This window comes from Onychomys torridus, chromosome 15 (genome assembly GCF_903995425.1).
Source record: "Onychomys torridus chromosome 15, mOncTor1.1, whole genome shotgun sequence".
Lineage (NCBI taxonomy): Eukaryota > Metazoa > Chordata > Mammalia > Rodentia > Cricetidae > Onychomys > Onychomys torridus.
The window spans coordinates 33747321-33770990 of NC_050457.1; the positions used below are offsets into that span (position 1 = coordinate 33747321).

At 37.9% G+C, this 23670-nt stretch overlaps 1 protein-coding gene across 1 annotated transcript; it reads right to left on the reverse strand.

Moving 5' to 3' along the window:
• Positions 1 to 4395: 4395 nt before the first annotated feature.
• LOC118596147 (ras-related protein Rab-3C-like) lies at positions 4396 to 19721 on the reverse strand. The gene is made up of 3 exons (XM_036206914.1): positions 19449 to 19721; positions 6345 to 6575; positions 4396 to 4437 (listed from the first exon to the last, which is right to left on the reverse strand). Exons 1-3 carry the CDS (start codon positions 19464 to 19466, stop codon positions 4396 to 4398), a joined length of 291 nt encoding a protein of 96 aa, XP_036062807.1. The 5' UTR covers positions 19467 to 19721.
• Between the last annotated feature and the right edge of the window lie 3949 nt (positions 19722 to 23670).

Sequence of the window (23670 nt, forward strand, 5' to 3'; positions counted from 1 at the left end):
GTGCAGAAAAGTAGTCACTGGGGATTAAGATATGCAAAATCTAACATTTGGTGTTCTAAGGCATCAACAGATCTTGCCCTGACCCCAAACCTCATTTATACTGTGTGGTCAAATACATGGGCTTTGAATGTATTTAAAAGATGTATGCTGGCATATCTTATCATCCTTGGGCAAATGATATTATCTTTCTGGTTTTGTTTACCCTTATCTATGAAGCAGGACTATTTTGCCACCTTCTTTCACTGGGTTGTATCAAAAAATGAAAACCTGGAGTGACCATTGAAACAAACAACTGTAATTACAGTACTTGAGAGACTGAGGCATTATTATTAGGAGTTTAAGGCCCACTTGGGCTATATAGGGAGTTCCAGTCTAAGACAGAAATAAAAAACAAAATCCTGTGTCCTGTGTTATTAAGTAATTCTACTGTGTGTGTGTGTGTGTGTGTGTGTGTGTGTGTTACTTAATAGCTCAGTACTGGGCTAAAAAATAATATAAATGATACTATTAGTACAATTGAATATTAATAAGGGTTTGGCCAACAATGTGCAATATCTTTCCCTGGCCCAGTTTTCCAGGTCCACAAATACTGAGACCCATAAATACATGGAGCCTGCATGACAGTACTTAGAATGCCAGCCTCTGTCAGACTGGAAAATTTCCTCTGTGTTACCCTCCTATTTTATTCATGTCCCTTTCATTCTGAGGCCTCACTCATCTCAGAGGTGGAGGCAGAAGTTTCTGTCCCACCAGCAACTCCCGAATATCCAGCAGTTGCTTCCCAAATAATTGACTCAGAGGCTTAATATTACTTACAACGCTCGGCTGGTAGCTCAGGCTTAAAACTAATTAGCTCTTACACTTAAATTAACCCATAATTCTTATCTGTGTTTAGCCACTTGTCTTGGTACCTTTTCTCAGTACAACATTCTCATCTTACTTCCTCTGCATCTGGCTGGCGACTCCTGACTCCACCCTTCCTCTTCCCAGCATTCTTAGCTTGGTGGTGTGGCCTATACTTCCTGCCTAGCTACTGGCTAATCAGCATTTTAGTAAACCAATTTGAGTGACAAGTCTGTACAAGAGGATTATTCCACAGCGCAGAGGGACTGCTTTTCTCTAGATCAATGAACACTAAAGCCGACAACTTATTGAAGAATGCTTTAAAACTGCAACTAACCAGTCCAGAGCTCACCTCGCACCCACTGCCTTCACGTGTCTCTCATACTCTTGGCCTCTATTCATGTACCCTGACAGCCAGACCATTAGAGCTAGACCCAATACCTCAGAGACAGCCAAAAAGATCCAAACTATACAATCAAAAAGTTATTAAACTTCTTTTCCTATTCTTTTCTGCAGAGATCTTGAAGGAGGCTCCTACAGCTCCCCACCATGACTTCCTCCTCATGACCATAATTGTGGTTCCTAATTCTCTGGATGCAACTGCTTCTCCCTCCCATCCAGCAACCAAGTGTCATTGTCTTGTGATCGTTGAGTACAACAAACTATCTCTTCACCAACAGAGTCATCTTTTTCTCTGTTGACCTTGTCACACTTAAAACAGTAAAGCATGTTTCAAAATGTTATTTTCCTTGACCTCCAGTGAGAAGGAGGACCACCACCATTTTCTTGGTAGGTCTGCACCATCTCCTTCATGGAGTTGAGAACAGTTACTAGTGTATAAAGTAACATATGAACCAGAATCTTTTTTTGTTGCTTTCAGAACAGCAGAAGGCAATAGTAACCCCTTCTCCCAACCTGCCCCTTCATATATGAGGACCATAAGCTGGACAGTTAGCCTTCTATTAGAGTCAATTGTGAGTTTTGGAGTTGAGCAATTAGAGAGAATGAAACAGGACTGTGATTTATTCACAAGACTCCACTCTGGTGTGTAGGCACCTCAACAGTCAAATTTCAATACCTGCCAGAACTCTTCAGTTTACACACATTGTTCTAAATTTCTACTTTCTTGTGTCTAGACCCTGAAAATAAACATAGGTTATGTTCTTCTAGGTTATGGGCACCACAATGTTTTTCATCTTTCCCTTGGGAAGATGTTCACCCCAGATAGCTTTTATCATACCTAAACCAAAATACCATAAATTGATCCCTAGTTTATTCCCAATAGCATTACACAAATGTTAAAAAGAGAGAGCCGACTTAAACATTTGTAATCTCTGATATGTTGAATTATTTTTTTAACTTGAGACTCATAAAAAGAATAAGGAAATGAAACTTCAATAAGAAAGATTAATGTGATTAAGATTTATAAATATGCTAATAGAATTCAAAATTTTTAAGTAACTATAACTGAAGGGTGATGTGTCTTTAGACAAGTATATTCAAAGTGATAAGGAAGTTCCATAGAGCTATATAATGTCCAAGAAGTGTCGCCCATGTTTCTCATTGCTGTTGCATAGCTTTATTTGAATGGTCAGCCATTGAAAATCCAACAAGCAGTTGTGTAGTGAGAAAAATCCCATACAGTATGAAAGAAAAAGCAAACCACCAAAATGAAAGAGCAGGAGTCTTTCCTCTGCCTCTGTCGGTGGAGGCTCCACCCTATTGATGCAGTAGAAAGAAATACTACCTGAAATCCTGCCTTATTTGATTTGTCTGTGTCTAATATATTTCACTGATAATCAGATATGAAGTTGATCAGTGTTGTCCAAGTTCAGCCCTTATCTTGAATGTGAGTTCAATATAGTAAAAATCAGACCAACCAAAGTGCCAAAAGATGTAGTCACACGGTTCTGCTCTGGCATGAACTATAATTGCTTAACTTCTCTAGATCTTGTTTCCTAACTAGGTACCTTTATTGGAAATTAAATACTCATAAAGGTCTGGCATGAGAGAAGCCTCTGTAGATCTTGGCTGATGTCCTTGTCCAATGTGTACTGTCTACAGCTCTGGGTGCCCACCCCAGTATCTGAGCAGCCCAGGGTATTTTCCTGTACCTCACAGCATCACAGTGTCTTCAGCCTGTCTTGGTAAAGTATGTAGGGCAGTGCACTGAGCCTCAGTGGCTTTCAGGCTGTGAAACTGCTTCATTTCTTTTACTTGAAATATGTAATAGGGTGAGATGATATGGATTTTTTGATGTCTTAGCAAATTTATTATACATTAACATAAGGGCATACAAATAGGCTGTGAAGAGCAGTAAATTGGTTTTTAAACCACCAAGATATGTCAAACCATCAGTGTTAAATATAGTCCTGAGTAAATTTTCAGTGTTGCTAAGCAGTAATAGCTACACATAATGAAACATTTTCCATTGCACTTAGAGCATAAAACAGGAAACCCTGAAGTTATCACAGGGATACCTCCATTTAAATGTAGACCATGTTTCTCCTTAGTATACCTTATTTCCCAAACCTCAATCCAACAGGATAATCAAACTCTTCCCAAAAATATCTTCAGTACACCAGGATACATGGTCCAAGATTATCCCTGTCGTGGTCACAAAAGTCTGCTACAGCAATGAGGGTCAACAAGTGCAACAATGGAATCTGGCAGACCAATCCTGAAAATCCCTTAGCCACTCGCCATGTGTGACCTTGAGGTGGCTATTTGGCATGTGTCATTTCAGACCCCTCATGGAAGATAATAAACACAAAGTAGGATCATCAGGATAATAAAGAGACAAGACATGGACAGTGCTTATCCAACAACTGTTAGTCATTTATCATATTTACCCCATACAGTGTTTGCTTACTGAAGTGTCTAATTGCTCCATATCTTAAATTTTCTAACTGTAGTGCACATTCAGTAAACACCATATCTTTCTACAGTAGTTTTTCCTAATGTTTCCCATGCAGTATACCATATGCTCCACAGCAGTGTAAAACTAATTTTCACAACCCTAAAACTGTAGGTGTATTAAGAGCCCCCAGTAGAGCCAAACAAAAATAAATGAGGTGGTGATTTTGTCATTTGGTTGACTTAGAGAGATTTGGGAGTTGTGGATTTTGTGATTTTTTTTTTAAAGGGACGTATGGTATTACTATGTAGTTCAAGTTGACCTCAAATTCACAATCTTACTGCCTTAGACTCCCAAGCGCTAAGATTATAAGCATGTTCCTCATAGCCAACAAGATTATGTTTTAATTGGGAATACAAAAATGATTAAACTAGTATCATGACTAAGGGGAAGGAATGGTTAAAAGCTTCCATGTGACTGTTTTTTTTAGTTGGGGGTGTCCCTAGAACTAGGCAATGGAGTTCTGAAATGAGGTATGAGGTTGGGCTGCCAGTGAAGACACATGACAGCTTCACAAAAAGTATTGCATTTTGACAAATCTTGGATAAATCTGAGACAAATACTATCAGAGGCTACACAGAGCTCAAAAAAATTGGGACTCTTGAGGAGGCCAGAGAGCAGGAGGAGCTACAGAATCAGAGCTGTGCTCTGTCCGGCTCCATGTGGTGCAGCACCACCTAGAAGTGAGAGAAGACAGAAGGGAGCCAACCCTTAGTGCCCATGAACAGAGAACGAGTTTTCTCTGGCCTGGAAGCAGCACCATTTTAAGGAAAATATCTTCATAAGTATAAGATAAGGCTACAAGGATCCTTTTTAAACATCTCTAAGAGACAAAGAAGAGAAAGAGAGTTGGAGCTCTTTGCCTGATGAGCAGGAAGTTTATTAATATGAAGTTGAGAGATACGTGGTTACCAGATTAATTCATTTTTCAACTTATCAAAGCCTCTGAAAGTGAAGGGTGCATTCTTAAACTTGAATATGACATTTATGACTGTGAATATGACTGTGATTGCCTGAAGCTAAATAGGAAGAGAATGAAAGAGGCCCTGAATGAGAAGCAATGAACCCCATCTTTCGGTTTGCATGCACTGAGGGAGTGTGACTGGTAACACATCAACAGTGACAAGTTCCCAGGCAAGTACCCCCAAGCAAGTCCCCCCCCCCGACAAATACACACACACACACACACACACACACACACACACACACACACACTGCACAAGAAAGTGACCTCAGAAAATGGTCGAGTATTGGAGATGCTAAACTTGGAGCTGAACTGCTGAGCTTCTGTGTGAGTTCTAGTCAGACCTAGAAGATTCCAGAGTTAGCATAAGTGAAACAGTCATAAATCCCTTGTTAGACAGCTGCCCATGTATATACTCACACCTTTAAATTTTATCTCTAAGACCTTTAAGATGGCTAAAGGTCATGCAGTTTATATAAACATTTTAATACGAGTTGTTCTATTTTTTAATACAGTCTAAATGCCATAGTCTGGTATTTGTCTCTCTTTAGCTTTCCATATTTAACTGAAGAAGCATCAGCCCTGTACTAGTACCAAATGGTACTGTCTCCACAGGAGGCAGAAAACATCTCCTGGGAAATCCTTGTCTATTGCTTGGATCAATTTGAGTGGTGGAAAGGGATCCAAACTGACTAGCGTCATGACTAAGGGGAAGAATGGTTAAAGCCTTCCATGTGACTTTTTTTTTCTTTTTTTTTTAGTGGGGCATGTATCCATCTATGAATACACTGTGATGTTTGTAAGACATTTATTACATAAATCTCTCTGACATAACCTAGTGTCTTAGTTACTTCACCACTTATATCATCTAGGGTCTATTCACATTTTATTTTGTTTCTTACTCCTTAGTTTTCTAAATCAATACCAACAATGTAGTTAGGAAACCTCTGATCTTCATGCATTGAGAGGGCAGAAAGCTAGCCAACTGATTTCAGGATTTTGTGGGGGAATTTCCTATTAAACACTTTGTTTCTTGTGCTTTCTTTCATTTGGGTATACAAACACAGTATTTAGAACTGAAACACCAAGGTTGTAAAGAAAAAAAAAAAAAAAAAAAGACTGTACTCAAAGTTAGGCCCTGGACTTCATAAAGGAAGTAGCCCCACTTTCCCTACCTTCTGTGATTTCTCTTTTACAGGGCATAAAACAGGCTGACCCCTGTGCCCTGAAAAGCCAGTTACATACATATTGCCTGCTTAAGTATATGTTATAAAAACAACCACAGAAGGAGTCACAGACTTGCTCAAGTTCACGCAGATCAAGGAAGAACCAGATTCCCATTGAGCATCCCCTACTGCCAACATCAAGAGCTTGGATCTTTTTTTTTCCCCTCTTCTAAGGGGTGCTAAATAGCATCACATGACTGTGAGGTACAAGTCATTCTCCATATCATCAAAAGCATCACTGCACACTCTAAAACACAATGTTCTACAGCAAAAAGGCTAGAAACAACTTTGGAGGACCCTATGGGGAAGGAACAAAGCACAGTGTTTTTCACTTGCATCCTTGTCCATCCAACACCCCCAGGATGAAGGATGGTGTCAGTTCAAAGTCACTTACCCAAATCTGAAGCTTGATTCTCTTTTCATTTTTGAATACAGTTTTGACTTTGAAATCGATGCCAACTGTGCTGACGAATGCAGATGTAAAGGAGTCATCCGCATAGCGGAACAGGAAAGATGTTTTCCCCACGCTGCTGTTGCCAATGATCAGCAACTTGAACATGTAGTCGAAGTTCTGGTCAGAAGAGGAATCTTTCTGGCCGAACCGGGCATCTTGGGCAGAGGCCATCTGTGGGGAAGCAGGCATGGATCAGTGTCCTGTTTGATAGGAAGCTAGCGGCACACTCATTATTACCCTTGCCAGAAACAGATGTCAGAGACTCAGGAGGCAAGTACAGAGCGCTCCCCAATCCCCCTCTGATACTGGTATCCATGGCAATAATTCCCAGCTGGAAAACAGAACAGCAAATCTTACAGCTCTCTCCAGCTGTGTTGGTACTTGTCACCGCTCAGCATTCACAAGCAATCAAAGACACCAAAGGTGACATCTCTCAAAGCAACATGAAAAGCAAAGATATGAAGAACTGGCAGGGCATGCAAGCTCTGAAACTTTGTAATCTCAGTTAGGGGGACTCCAAAGTGACTGAGCAGGGCTTATTCCTGAAAATGTGAATTATTACTCTAGAAAAAAATTCCAAGCACATCTCTATTTTATCTAATAACCCCATATCATGTCAGCATCCCAACATAAATGTCAGTCTTCTTAAAATTAAAAATAATGATTATGACACATTTATATGGTTCAAAATGTAGCAGGTATTGTTCACTTATTTAACCCTCTTAACAACATGAGGTGGGTACCTTATCCCTACTAAAATGAGAAAACTGAGCTTCAGAAATATGAGATAATGTACTCAAGTTTATACAGATGGTAAGTAGTAGAGGCAGGACACAAACCAGGCAATTGGTGCCAGGGAACACATTCCTGACCTCTGACCTATTTCCTGGTGACATCTACAGAAATAAGTGCAGTCAGCCAGATGGTCATGTGGGAGGCATTTCTTGACAGAAGCATGGTGAATCCTACTTAGGTTCAAGCACTGGTTCTGTTACTTACCATCTGTGTGAACTTGTTTTTTTTTTTTTATTTTTAGTTTTCTTCATTGTATACTTGCTTTACTGTCTGAGGATTCTGTGCACGCATACAATGTGTTTTGTGGGCTTATTTTAATTGATGTGTTATAGTTTCTCTTCCCATATGAAGTGAAAATGACACAGTACCAACCCAGAATGCTCATGAAAGTAATAGATAATAGATGTATAAATCAGATCTATTCCTCAGTAGAGAATAGAGATTGGTTTCTTGTTGTTTATAAATACTTTAGGAAGATGTTTATTCTTCCTCATCTTTGTGATAATTTTAATATCTATCAAAGTGTCACTGTATCACTTCTAAGTACCACTGGCTCAGGAGAGAAAAAAAAAGCATTTTTGAATGATGAGTCCATTTGCCTCAGCACCTTTCTGATGCTATGAATTACTTGGCAATTGCTCTGCTAGTCAATGTGCTAGCCACTAAGCACATATGGCAGTTTAAACTATACTAAAATTAAACAGAATTTAAAATGCAGCTTCAAGCATACAATCCACCCTACACACACACCCTGAAGCTAGCGTACTAGATAGTTATATACAAAACATTGGCATCATTGCAGCAAATTCTGCAGAAAATGCTAGGCTAGACAGTCTGTTTCACACAAAAAGGTGGTTAATATTTATTATACCTTCTCTTGATAAACACTATGAGTTTAGTGATGGTGTTCCTGTGATGGAAGATTGATTCTCCATCTGAGGTGGTAGAAACTTTAAAGGTGGCACCTAGGACAAGACTAGGTCACTGGGAACACTATTCTCTGAAGAGAGTAATGTGAATCCTCAAGGGACCTTGGTGAAATTCCACAGCAGCATGCTATTACAGCAAAAGCAAACCTGGCCCCTGAGTCTCTCTAGTTTCCTATCTTGCCCAGTGATCTCTGAATCTTCCAGGTATTTGCATCATGATGGCATCCACATTCCATGATGTAGCTGGAAGACCCTCCCTAAAGGGCTTACAGAGGCCAACACCACGTATTTGGGCCTCTACAATGTGAGCTCAATATGCCTTATTTTTAATAAAGTATCCAGCACTAGGTATTTTGTTGCACAACAGAAAATGTAATAATCTTAGAAAGAAGAGTATAAAAGAAAGTCCAGCAAGGAGTAGACTACCAAAAACAATAAAGGACACTTGGGCTAATCTAAGTCACCTAAGATGATGTTAATTACCTGAAGCCAGGATAAACAGCATGGAGGAGGGATGTGCAGCCAAATGAAAGGGGGAGGTGAGATGAGAGGACATACCACCCTTCTACACACACATATTGGCAGCAGAAGAGTGCAATTATTTGTAGAAAAGTAACAGAAAGAAGAATATCTCTTTGTATCACAAAAGTGAAAGGTGATAAAGATTCTGATTGAACTTGACACTTTCTAAACTGATAACAGACTTAAGCATGTCATGTAAATCCATGTGATAACAATGACGCATCCAAGGAACAGTGATGACCAATAGGGAAAGTTTGCTAGTGTGTGAACCTAGGCCTGCAAATAGGCAACACCACCTTCCCTGGTAAATGTGCAACATACATGCTCTGGTAAGTCTTACCAGACTGGCAGGCCAAAGGTGAAGTTGGCTCAAAACCTATCAGTTTAACAAGAAGTCTCTTTAACAATGAGTGGCTTCCAACATCCTAATAGGAAGGAAGTTGGGTTGTGGGTTTTATTGTTGTTTGATTTTTTTTAATTTTAGCACTGATAGTCCTATAAATAAATCCCTTTCACCAATTATTAATGTTCCACGAGATACCAGTCCTACAGGTCTGCAAGTGCCCTTCATTAACAAGGTCTTTTGTTATTTTATCATGAGCCAGTTTAATTTCTGGATTAAGATTTAGGATATACAGCTAAGCTACAGTCTGAATGAGAGTTTAAACTTTACAGAACTGCTCAGCCTGCTTGCCTACCACACTCTGCAGCCTAGAGCAGTAAGGAGCCATGCCAACAGGGTTGTGTGTTCTCCAGGCCACCTTAAAAGAAAGTATGGTGCAGGCTATCATAAACTTATATGGATTCTAAAACTGAAGCATTAGTGGCATCATGAATATGGAGAATTTCAAATATAATTATGAGGATTTAGTTGGAGACATAAGATTTACCTAGGATGCACCAGCTCTAAATTCAAGGGCTAATGCAGTTTGTGTGTTGGAAGCAAACCACAGGATGGGAAGGTATTCAGTACTATGGAACAAACTTTTTGTATACTTTTTGAATATCTCTTTGGCTAATTAAATGCTGGTTGGCCAAGAGCTAGGCAGGAAGAGATTGAGCTCGAGAGCCAGACTAGGAGAATGATATGACAAAGGAGGACAGAGTCAGAGGAGTCACCAGCCAGACACAGAGGGAGCAGGAGATGAGTGTGCCATGCTAATAAAGATAAAGCCATGTGACAAAGTGTAAATAAGGAACATTGGCTATCTTAAAATGTAAGAGCTAGTTAGTTATAAGCCTGAGCTATTGGCCCAGCATTTACAATTAATATAACCATCTGTGTGGTAATTTGGAAGCAGTCCCCGGGACAGGAAAACTTTGCTGATAACTCAGTATGAGGGCAGTGGTGCTGAGAAACTATGTATATTTTGAGGAGTTCTCCTGATGGCAGGAATTTTTCTTTTTTCTTTTCTTACTCTTTCCTTCCTTCTTTTCCTTTCTTCTTCCTTTGCTTCTTTAGTTCTCTTTTATTTTTTAAGATAGTCTGGTATGTTGTCGAGACTGACTTCAAAGCCAAGACTTCAATGTCTGCCTGCCTCAACTTCCCAAGTGAGGAATGAATTAGAAAACATTTCCAACTCCATTTATTTTTAAAGATTGTTTTTCTTTTTCTTTGTCTACTATTTCCTTATTTATATCATCAGTAAAATTCACTAAGTCACAAGAGTTCGTCACAAATGTATGCGTGTTTTGTAAAACTTCAGAATAATAAAATCAATCCCGGCTATGAATATGAGAGACATATTTAATGTCATTAAGAACAGAAATTTCTTTGTTCATTCTATAGCAGCATTTGGAAGTCACTGGGGCTTATACACAGTTGCTATGTAAATTTACCATCATAAATACTAAGTTGTTTGAATGTACTAGAAATCTTATGGGAAGATAGAACTGAAACTTTAAAACATGGATAGGCAGGCAGTTACCTATTAGACAGCAAGTTGGATTTTGTAAAACAAGCCTTTACACAAGGCCAGGGCAGGGGCATGGGGTCAAGTTCTCAGGTGTCTGCACACAAGGACCACAGAAATATGATTCTAAAAGTTTGTACCAGCTTCTGTCTTGTCCACCCACCCTTCTGGTGTTGTAAGTCACTATAGGCACTATCAGAATGTGAGGAGGCAACCCTGTAAGAAGCAGTCATCATGTGCTCCGAGATGTCCCAGACATCTCTCCTCCTTATTCCATTCATCAAATAGCACTGTGTTGGACACTCAACAGGTCACAACCGAGTTGTCCATGCATTTTTAAGACAAAAGAATGTCTGGACCACCCTTGAGGAACCTGTCATCGATGCCCTTGTATTCCCAGGTTGCAGAGTGGCACCAATTAGAATGAGTGATAAAGGCATCACTTCTTCGCATGTAAAAGCTACTATGACTATTGTCTCTATAAAAAGGAGCCATGAGTAGCATGGCCATTGATACATGCACAGTCACCTGCCCACCTGTGCTTTTGCTTATCCCTTTTGTCAGTTGTCTTACTGAATCAAACCTTCAAAAGAATGCTGCCTTTTAATTCTAATATCAAAGCTAAGAGTGGTATGAGAATTTGCCAACTGGTATTTAACACATCCTTTCTTTAAGCATGCTAAGGTTCATCAGGCCATGTCCACTGGAATAGAAATTATTCATATGCATTAGATTACAAGATTCTCAGATGGATAAGATGAGATAAGCATGGGGTAGCTGACGAGTCACACAAGAATCTTTGAAGGGCTACACTTAACCTAATAGCAGCAGACAGATGAGAGGCTCCAAGCCTCCCCACCAGTTACCTTATGATTTTGTTTTCTGGTATGAAAAGCTAAGGGTGTAGGAGCTAAATAACATGGTTCCAGACTTTTATCATGAGGCCAAACTATTATTTAAAAATCCTAGTATTATACCCAATCTGACTTAGACTTGCTAACATTTGCTGGACACCTGGACATCTAGACTATTCATGCCTATGCTTTCATTATTCACTGTATATATATTTAAAAAAACTTGTCATGTCTTCAATAAAACTGACATGACACTTCAAACTATTATAAAATATACCAACATTGTATAAAAATTTCTTTGTCTGCAGAATTAAAGCTATTAAAGAAGATATGAGTTAGTTAAAGAACTTAGATTTTGATTTTATTCTTTAGAATTATATACCATGTTCAAATTTTTAAAAGTGCCTTGATGCTCACAATTTTTATTTCAAGGCACAAAAAGTACAGCACCAGATAATCAAGAATCAATAAAGTTAAAATTAAACAGTAATATTAAACTACAAACATTAATATTCACACCCAAAATTTATGAAGTATAACCCAAGTGGTAGGGTTATTGCTTCTATTTCTATAATTATTTTCCTATAAGAAGCTCAAATAGTTTCTTCTTGGTTTTTCTGAACAATACTACAAATGAGTCCCATTAAACTCTTCTAATACCCTAATCTCTCAACCTTAGGATGTTCATTTATCTTTAATTAGTGACATAACATTTTTCTAGTCTAAATGGAGCCAATTGTGAGCCTAAATGTAGCAATATAATGACTGAAATGAATAACCCCTGTATTTGAATTAACAAACACAGAAGAGTGACTAAACTTGAAGTAGATATCACATAATACAACAAAGAAAGAATGAAAATAAAAATAAGAAGAACCTCTGTAGTTGCTGGGTCAGTATCAGAAGTTTAACTTACATGTAACTGAAGGTTTAGAAGGAAAAGGAATAGAGTGATGTTATGGAAATATACTTAAAGATATAATGACTAAATAATCTCTAACTTGTTGGAATGTGTAAATGTTAATGTCTGATGAGGTCACTTCAACCCTCTAAGTTGACAAAATACAAAATACAAAATCAAAGCTAAATAGAAAAATATTCAGGACTAATAAAAGGAAACATGACTATATATAGTATATAATATATATATATACATATATATACAGATATATGTATATATATATATATATATATATATATATATATATATATTACAATAATATGAAAAGCAGATGATTCCACAACATAATGGAGCCAGTAGAACATGAAATAATATATTGAAATTCAGCACTGGTAGGAAGAAAAATCAATGCCCAGTTTGACAGACATTAAAAACTCTCATTCAAAAGAAAAAAATTACCAAAAGTTACATACACAAAGCCTGAGAGAATGTACTGACAGAGTCTATATCATAGGTAAAGTTGAAAGCTAAGAGGAAAATAAAACCACATAGAAGCTCAGAGCAATAGGAAGAATACTAGACATTGTAAATAGGTGGCAGGCAAGTGTGTGTGTGTGTGTGTGTTCTCTCTCTCTTTGTGTGTGTGTATGTGTATGTGTGTTTAATGAAAAAACTACAAACTATGTTTAAAGCTAAAATTATAATAACTGCAAATGTAATATGTATGAAATTATATCACACAAATGCAGTATGAAGTATATGGGGTATTATATGAAGTCAAGGGAGGCTGTGTAGCCATATATTGTGTAGTTTTTTTGATGAAAGACTAAAAAATGCATAGGTATAAATTAAAAAAATCTACAAAGGAATTGAAATACATAAGACTGAAATAAAATGATGGTAGCAGAGGAACAGAAAACAAAGTATACAAAAAATAGCAGAATGATTAGTTTAATCCAACAAAATAATCACCACAATATATGAAATTAATCAAAATGATAATTAAGAGGCAGAGATTTTTCAAACTATATAAAAATACAAGTCCCAACTGGACACTAATCATATGGTATGTTTTGTGAATATATAAGCATAAAAGTTGAAAGCAACAGTATGAAAATACATACATAACATATAAGAACTATTAAAGCAACAATACCTATATTAAGAATACACATTAAGATAAGGTGTGTTACCATAAATAAAGAAGGGTATTGGACAGAAATTAATACAGAAATTCTTCAAGAGGACACAACAATTAGAAATGTGTGTCTGTTTAGTAATATAGGATCAGAATATATGAAAACTAAAACCAGAATAAAAAAGGGATAAACATTAATGACTGTATAATAAATATATTCAAACTCAGTAAGGATGTAGAAGATCTTCATAACACCACAGATGACCAAATTGACATTTAGATACCATATTTTACAATTGTAGTCCACATAAAGACAGAGGGAATGTTCATGTTAGATCTCATACTGATCTGAAAATAGACTTAATTAAAAAAAAGAAATCTTAAAGAATATGTCCTCTAAATGTTATATAAGTGAAATTTAATGCATCATCAATACCAATGCAAGATCTGTAAAATATATAAACCTGTGGAAATTAAACCAAGTATTAAGCCAAAACACTGTAAGGAAACGAACAAAGAAATTGAAATGACATACAATCAAATAATGTATTCATAAACTTATGAATAAGCTAAGAGCAATCCTTAGAGGGAGTTTTGTCATTTAAATGCTTATATTTACCAGCAGAAAAGAAATAATCAAAATAAGTGATGTCAATTCTACCCTAAAAAGATAATTTTCTACTAATGTAAGTATAAGGAACATGAGTTTTTTAAAAGCTAAAATCAATAAAACACAAAATAAGAGGAAAAGCTGAAGGCAGTGGGCTGTTGTGAGGAAACATCAATAATACTGAGAACTATGCAGTAAGAATGGCAAGCAAAGCTAAGACCACAGTCTTAGCATTGAAAGGCTGATGAAGAATTGCTTCAAGTCCAAGGCTTGCTTGGGTTACTTAGAGAGATCTGGGTCATTACTGAGGTTCAAAGTGGCAATATACAGGTATGAGGTACATCCCTTCAAGTTATTGGTCATGTAGGTGGTCCTAGGAACCCTTGAAATAATGGAGGCTATTGGCATTGCTCTTCCCTGGCTATAAGAACTTGATGATAAGACCACTGTTGCTGAGGACACCACATTTTAGCCACAGGACTTAGAGGAATCAAGATAGTACTGATTGCAAACTACCCCTTGCTTGCTAGCTTTGATTATACTTGAAGATGCTCTTCAGGCTGCTGGAGGAGAAAAGTCATCACCAGTCTTATAAATCTGCAAATCCTACAAACCACAAAACTGGTTTAGCAAGATATGCCTATGACTATAATAATGGTACAAATGTAATGGATGTAACCAACTGCTCTCTTTCCTTCCTTCCTTCCTTCCTTCCTTCCTTCTTTCTTTTTTTTCTTTCTTTCTTTCTCTCTTTCTTTCTTCTTTCTTTCCTTTTTGGCTTTAAGGCTTATTCCACAGAAGAAAACTCATGATTAATACATCTGGCCACGAACCTAGAAGTGAGTCTCCTATTATTTTACTAAGTAGAGATACTATCACACTTCCTTCTAAATACTTATATCTATACCCTTTATTTAATGAAGCACTCCATCCTTATCTGAGAAGTGACTTCATAATAAATCCAAGTTCTTGAACTTAAAAGAGTAGAGATGGCAACCCATCCTTGTAGCACCAAAGTTCATTTCCTGTTTATGTCAATACTCTTTGCTCACTGCTTTTGTACAGATGACATCTGAGAAACAAGTAAAAAAGAAATAGGGAACACTGTCTCACCAACTTTAGCAAGAAATCTGTGAAGGATGGGGACTAATTGTCCATTGCACAAAAGACAATGATGATCATAGAGGAGAAAAGTCAGACATTCACACATAATAAAATGTAGGAATGCTTAATCTTTCTAACACCAATGCAACAGTAATACTTAGTAAGTAATTTTCTATCACTTGGTTTAGGTATAACAGGCCTGAATTGAACATCCGCCTTTCGACATTCATCTCAGAGTCATCTCTGGTCTGTGTCGACATTGTTTTCTACTTCCACTTATCTTTAGGCAATTTTTTCAGTCTGTTCCAGTCCCTTAGCATGCATTTTTGTTTTAAGTTCCCTTACTAATAAGAAGGCCCTGCTTTTATCAGATAAACCTAAAAACTAAACTAAATGTTAAATGTGAGAGACAATGGATCTCTTTTTAGTTCCACAAGAGAGTAAATGAAACTACAAGAAATAACAAAGAAGATAGATACTTACAACACAATGACCCTTCCCAAGTATTAAGTTTAGTTTATGCAAGATTATTTTATAAACATAAAATAGGATGAATATATTTTTCTTTCTTCTCAACCAAATGAATGAGTAATATTTATCAACAGAGTCCTCATTCTTTACACCGCACATTTATGCCTTCTTGAGAAATCAAAATAATAGAAGAAAGGACATGAGTTGTCTAAACATCTAGTGATCTGGCAGAATTTTAACTATTCCATATTAGAGAAGTTATTTAATATGAATAAGCTCTAGTTACCTTGCTTTTAAGTAGGTAGTGGTGACTTATTTATAACTATTTTAACCCATATATGAGGGTTTTATACATATATACAAGTACAGTGACATCTGAGTGCAAAGCACAGTGGTTGGCATAGGCAAGCACTGGGTGGACTGGGGTTATTTTTTCAGTCAGCTCCTGTATTAAATTTGCTTTCAAAGTCTTGCCCACAATGATGAGCGTTACTGTTCCCTGTGTCATTGGACCCCTAGGACTTATCGATATGCTGAATGAGAAGACTGAAATGACTACCACCCACAGTAATGTTCTCAACTTACCATACTTACCAAATGCTGTCCTTGATTAACTAATTAGAAAGAAAACACAAGCATCCAAGATGTTATTACTTATCATTGTCATCGTCACTAGAAGAAACAAGTATTGTCTTATTTTCTATCAACTTGGAGGAAAATGTTTTGCAGAAACAACTACAATGAACTGAACACAAAGCCATCTATATAAGAACATAAAATGCTTTATAGTGGATATCGTGTATTTTTCCAAATAATTTTATTTCAGGAAAAAAAAATGCTATTTAGGAAGCTAGCCAATAAACTAAAAGCTCACTTTGTTTCATATCAGCAACTGAACTAAATACTCCAAAAAAAGGAGAAAAAAATATCTGAGATAAGAGAATATAAAGTGAAGCTTTCCTTGTGACTCATCTTTTGTAAATGTAAGTAAAGAAATACTTGGGGCATATGTTTAAAGTGATGGCACAGTTTAATCTTTAAAAGGAAAAAAAGGAACATCCATTATTTCTAATGTTGCATCTTTGTGTTTCAAAGTCACATGGAATATGATTCTAGTTTAGAAAAAGAGATTCCCAAAACATTAATTGCTGCTTAAGAAAATCTAAATTGTTTATACTCTTAATTATTATATAATTTAAAAAATCTGAAAATGATAGAAGTCGCTCTAACGATATTCTATTAAAATGAATCAATGTGTGTGCTTGAATTAAATACACTTTTAATAAGTCTGATTCTTAAAATGCATAAATTCACACTAGCTTTGGAGAGGTTATATTTTAAATTCCAAAAATATAACCCAGTGAACTGAAACACACCACAAATAGGAAAGCATCTGTATCTATCAGAAAATTGATTCCATAGTACTTAATTTTTACATTAATTCACCATTATAGTTTTCATTGAACTACAACTTTACAATACCTAGTATGTATCTGATGGACATATACACAATAATGTAAAATATGTCCTATAGCATTAATTTCATACAGTGCTGTAACATTTCATTACCTTTCTGAATAGTCCAAGTAACATGGAAAAATAAAATCAATATACAATACCTATTTTACTTGTCATTTGACAGAAAGATTTCAGTACATCAGTGAAGTCAACTTTAAATTCTAATTTACATTATTATTTTTTATGTTTTTCAATTTTGGAAAACCATATGTTTAGGGTCACACATAATATTTTGATATAAATATACGAAGTGAAGAATGACAAGCCAGTTTTAAAGACAAATGACAATATTTACCTATCATCAAATATTATTAATTCAGCTAGTTGGCTCTTAGCAACATCTCCAGAGAGGGAAATTATCATAAGCTAATATATCTTGATTGCAACAGCCTTTATTGTCTGTCCACACGCATTTTGCATCAGGTCTATAATAAAAAGCTAAGTCACAAACAGAAATATCAGATGTCATACAAAGGGTCTACTATTCCCAGGCACAAATCAAGTTTTAATAACTCATAAGGTAATTTGGGGTCTCCCATTATATAATAGGCCAGCAAACACTTAAGTGCTATAGTGCTTTTATTGAAAAGTCCAGGTAGGATTCCTTAATATATGTAACATAAAATAAATGAAAAGTAAATCAAAGCAGATGTATAAAGGCCTTGATTTATAAAGAAACTATGGGAAACATTTGAGATTGGTTGTCAAATATTATGTTACTGAGTTTGCCAACAGAGATGAGTTCTGAAGGGAGGCAACACATTCCAAGTGGAGTGATCTCTCTCAACCCATTCATAAAATGCCTTTCTGTTATGCAATGGGCTCAGTCTGTTTGGTTAATGAACATAGACTTATGTTTAGCATTAATTAACCAGTTGTACACAGAAAGAAGAAACAATTTTGGTCTTTACTTAAAAGCTTAACTTGGTGAGTAGCTCCAACAGGGGTACTTTTCGTTTCTGAAGGGAGTAAGCCCAAGGATGAGATTAAAATGGGGAAATTGATAGTACAGTGAATGGCTACCTCACATGGGAATGCTGGGGAAAAGAGGGTCCTGGAAACTGAGCCAGTCAGTTGAATATATCAAGGGTAGCATAGCTCTGAGATAAAATCATAAAAATGTTTGCTCTTTTCCTTTGATACTGGGACCCTAATTTAAAAAAAAAAAAAAAAAAGGACTTCGGAGACACGCACTGGCTTCTCTCTCTTAATAGTCTCTGCTAATTCATGTGACTGAAAAAATGCCCGGTTTACACCACTATCACGAACCTAGGAAGCCAAGGACATCAAATCCAACAAGAGATGGTCTGTCCTGACTTTATTAGCTTGGGTTTTCCTTTTCCACACTCAGTCTCCTTACGGAACCCTAAAAGATACTGAACAACCCTATCTATATTTCATCAAGACGTCCCCTGAGCGACTGGAGAAACCCTCTCTCTATTTCTCCCGAGACCACTCTTTCTTTGTAGACCCACCTGCATGGGCGCCTCGTGTCTCATTGTAGGCAAATGTCCTTTCTCTCTTGTCAGGACAGCGCTGGTCGGGGCGTCTGGTCAAGCGTGCACAGCCCGCGAGCGCGCTCCCGGCAACACTCGAAACGCGTGGGGCTCTGTAGCCCGCTCCAACCTCAGCACCGGAGCTGTCCGCTCCTGACTCGGCACAGGCGTACTGGCCACGAACCCCGTGCGCTTCTGGGAGTTGTAGTCTAATCTTAAGAGGCATCTGTGCAAACGGGAAAACCGTGAACTACAACTCCCAGAGATCTAGCAGGCTTCTCTCGGGGTTGTCTCTCCAGCTGCACTGGGCAGCGGAGCCTCCCTTCTCCTTTCCAGTTACACGGGTTGTTATCTCTCTCAGCCTGCCTGATCATTTCCTCAGAGCACTGGCGAAAATGACACTAGTTCATCCCAAACAGGGACCTTCTCTCCTCAGTATCGCGTTTGGAAGCCAGACTGCATCTCTCTGGCTAGGAAACGCAGCACTTTGTTCTAATTTCCAATGCAAACGGGCGTTTTACCTTCCCTCTCTCTATCCTGAACCCGAAAAGTTGATGCATACCCCGAGTGGAGTAGTTTTACAGTCTGATTCAACAATCACGCGGGAAAACGGCGACGAATGGCACACATGTGAAGAAAAGCGGTTCATCGGCACGACTGCATAGAGTAGATAGATCTTCAAGCAAGCAAGCGCGAACACACACACACACACACACACACACACACACACACACACACATCCACAAAACCTAGATTTCTGGCCGATCCCGGGGAGGTATTCCTCTCTGTTTACCTTTCCATACAGCTCCATTGCAGCGGGAGGTTCGGATAGCCTCAAGTAAATCTTCCCACTCACTACAAAGGCGGTGCAGGTCTTGTGCAGGAGGCAGAGCACAATGGAAAGGCTGGGAAGCAGGAGCGGTTTGCGAGAGCGAATGAGGGACAGAAGGGACAGCGGGTTCGGATGGGCGGCTTTCTTCTTCTTCCAAAGAGGAGCTCAGGAGTCTTCTAGTGAAGGCTGCTGCAGAGAAAGCGCTGTGAGTCTCCTAGGAAGTGCCAGGGGCGCTCGCGTCGGGCAGCCCCTCCCCGAGTCCTCCGGGCACACACACACACACACACACACACACACACACACACACACACACACACACACACACACCACCTGAGGGCTAAAGAGCTGATAGGGCACTGGGTTATTTACCCAAAGCAAGTGACACAAAATGAACACATTCATCACCAGAGCCCAGGAGCGCCTTCACAGAATGAGATGGGAGATCTCGATTAAGTTACCGGGTCTTTTCTTTAACGTGCAGCTCTCTTCCTTTATAACGCCATCGCTCTCTTCCTGGACCGGTTCATAACATGGTTTTCAAGTCTCTGATCTGTTCGTTAGTTATATTTACTCTTTCCTGTCAACTTCTAGTGTGTGTGATTCGTGTTGTCCTTAGCTGAGGCAAGTCTTCTCCCCTTCCGAGTACAAGTTCATCATCTAGCTGTGACCCCCACCTTTCCATGAGCTCAGAGGCAGAGGGAAAGAAGAAGCCCTCATGGTATCCTCATGCAGTCATCAAGAAAAGGTTAGTTTTAATCAGCTTTGAACTTCATCTCGTTACACTGATCAGCAGAAAGGACGTTCTGGAACTAAAACGTTCTGGGATCATCTTTTCGGGGTAAAAAATATCCTTCATATTCTCAGGTCCCATGCCAGAGATTCTACTGGGGATCCATATTTCCAACATCATCCTCAGAAGGTCTTAAGAAAGTAATTCCTTTGCTGTTATTCCGGTAACACTGTTTTTAATGGATTTATATGAAAGACTTCGTTCAAAGACACAAACCTCAAATTTTTCCTCTAAACTCTCAGTATTGAGATGATGCAGTGTATACCTGATCTAGTAAAAATACTGGTGTCTTTTATTTTTTGTGTTTCTCAGAAATCTGTCTTCCAATCTCTGATTAATGAGAATGCACCGTGGCATCACCTAGGTGAATATTTTTACAACAACTCCAAAGAACGTTTTTAAATGATTACCTCTTAGATGAGTTATTTGATGACTAGAGAAAATTAAGCTGAAAATTAAAAACAAGACCAGTGTGTAAAGGTGTCTCCTGCCAAGCCTGATGACCTAAGTTCAATTCTTGGAACCCACACAGTAGATGGAAAGAACTGGCTCCAGCAAATTATCCTGTGACTTTCACATGTGGTTTGGGGTCCTCTTGAATTCACACACACACACACACACACACACACACACACACACACACACACACACAAACACACACACACAAAAAAAACAAACAAAAATAATAACATGTAGTGAAAAAAATTTTAATTATTGTCTTAATCTTTGTTCTATTGCTTGCTGTGAAGAAACACTACAATCAATGCAGTTCTTGTAGAAGGAAGCATTTAACTGGTGACTTGCTTAAACTTTCATAAGGTTAGGCCATGACCATCATGGCAGGAAGCAGACAGACACTGTGTAGCTCGAGTTTTCTCCAATCCTGTCCAGCCCCAGGGCCCCCACAACTGCTTATAAAATAATAGCTCAGAAGCTCATATTAATTAATCTGCTTGGCCATTAGCTCAGGTCTAGCTCTTACACTTATACTCAGCCCATTTCTGTTAATCTATATGTTGCCATGTGTTCTGTGGCTTTACCTGCTGCCTTTACATGCTACTCCCTGGCCAGCAGGCTGGCATCTCCTCCCACTCTGCCTTCCTGTTTTCCCAATTCTCTGCTAGTCCTGCCTATACTTCCTGCCTAGCTACTGGCCAATCAGTGTTTTATTTATCAATCAATCAGATACACCACTTCCCCTTTTTCTTTTTTTCATAAAGGAAGGTTTTAACTTTAACACAGTAAAATTACATATAACAAAACAATTATCAAGCAAGAATTACAGTTACAATATTAAATAAGATATCCTATCTATCCTATATTTGTGAGTCTAAGGTTTTATATCTAACTTATGTTTTATCATAACTGAGGAAATCACAACTAGTCTTCAACTACAGCAAAGACCTTAGAAGGATATAATATTATCTGAGAAATGGGAGAAGGATGCAAGCAACTTTCGGGAGTCTTGTGAGAGTAGAGAGAGACAGCTGGCAGCCTGGACAGTCATCCAAAGATTTTCTATAAAGTTGGGACATCTGTCTTCAGCCCACATGCCTAGAGTCTCTCAGTCACTTCTCTCCGAGTCCTGTAGAATGTCTGGCAGTTTCCTCTGCAAAGCAGGAACCTGAAGGACCATTTTGCTAAGCAAAGTTCAGTGGTCACCTTCCTATGGGTCCTGCATGTCCAGTCAATCAAGCAGTCCAGGTAAGAACAGTTTCTTGCCCAAATGGCTATTTTTGCCAAGAAGAAGATAAATTCCATATAGAGTGTCTTTGATGCCCATCATCCTCTCTGAAGTAAATTGGTGCTGCCAGGGGCAGACATGTCTCATTGTCCAAAAAGTCTAAATTTTTTAAAACATTTAAAATGCCATATTCTGTATGTCTTTGAAGTGTTTGAAGATCACCTATCTATCTGAAATACATCTATGTATACCTAGAAAACTTAACTAACATGGCTACAAGTATGATTATCATAAGTGGCTAATTATTAATCTATTTTTTTAGTTATCCATTACAATTTTAGATGAGCTGTACAAACATAATATCTTAAACAAGAGTAGAAATATACACACAGTAAAACAAAATTAACTTTAAATCTGTATCAATAAATTAAAATCTAAACCAATGTAAAACATTTTAAACAAGTTGTTGCTCTTTAAAAGTAGGTTTATTAATCTACCCAATCAGTTTTTTTCTTTAGAAAGAGATTGCATCTATAATCAACCTGTTTTAAATAAAAATATTGGTTTTTCTCTGTCCCACACCAGAGGACTCCTCTGATATGAGACACAATTGTCTCTTAACTTTTCCTTTTAGCAATATGTCTGAGTTTAGAGAAGGAGTGAGCCAATTCCATCTCCAAAGCCAGCTTGGTATATTTGGGAATTTGGGCATAGCTTCTCTTACTACTTCCTGCTGGGTGGGGGTGCTGTATCTTATGGAGACACAAAGAAAATTTTAGGATTATGAGGTAGTCCATGAGGCTGTATTGTCTGAGCCAGTTGCCTTGAAACCATTCTGGATGTTGGATCATCTGGGCCTTGGTGTCATCAGAGACTTTTCAAGGGGTCTTGGCTGGTCAAACCTGATGCATCTTAATCTGGAACAAATCCATAGCCTCTGGCTTTCTATGGAAACAAAAGCAGAGCCTCCTTTCCAAAGCAACATATCCTTAGATCCAAATTTTGAAGCCAAGGTATCTCTAAAATATACATATTGGCTTAACTCGACAGCTTTTACAATCAAATGTTTATTTGTAGTTAAAATTCCCAAAGACAGCACAATCCAGATTTTCTGTGTAATATCCATCTTTACCTGGCTTATTTTTTTATACTACCTTTACTGTCTCTTTAAAAAACTTTATTTTTTTAAAACTATCAATTTCTTTATATAACTGTATATAACTGTGTGTGTGTGTGTGTGTGTGTGTGTATTCTCTCTTTCAAGCCTACATACATTTTTACACACATTGTAAACTATTCCATCTGAATCTGTCTTATTGTGAACCTATTGCTTTAAACTGCAGTATCTGTAAGACCAAAACGGCCCCTGTGGGTCCACCCACCTCAGCTTCCCAACATGGCAGTGGTACGTTTACCACCAGTTCTGGGAGCCATCAGCTCTCAGAAACAGTGCTAATATGCTTCTATCAAATCAGCGTGTAGCCCAGAAACCTCTTTTTGTGTGTATGTGCTAGCAAAGGCTAAATCCACCATGCAGCATAATATGCCACTTGTAGATGCCTCATTCCTGCCATACTGCAGGTCAAGCATTCACATCAGAAACCCACCATAGTAGCTCAAACCTGCAGGCTGCCACTAACTTGTGAGAGACAACAAAGAAGCTGTTTTTAGCTCCGTTTAGAATTTTTTTTTCCCTCAGGTTTTAGGTG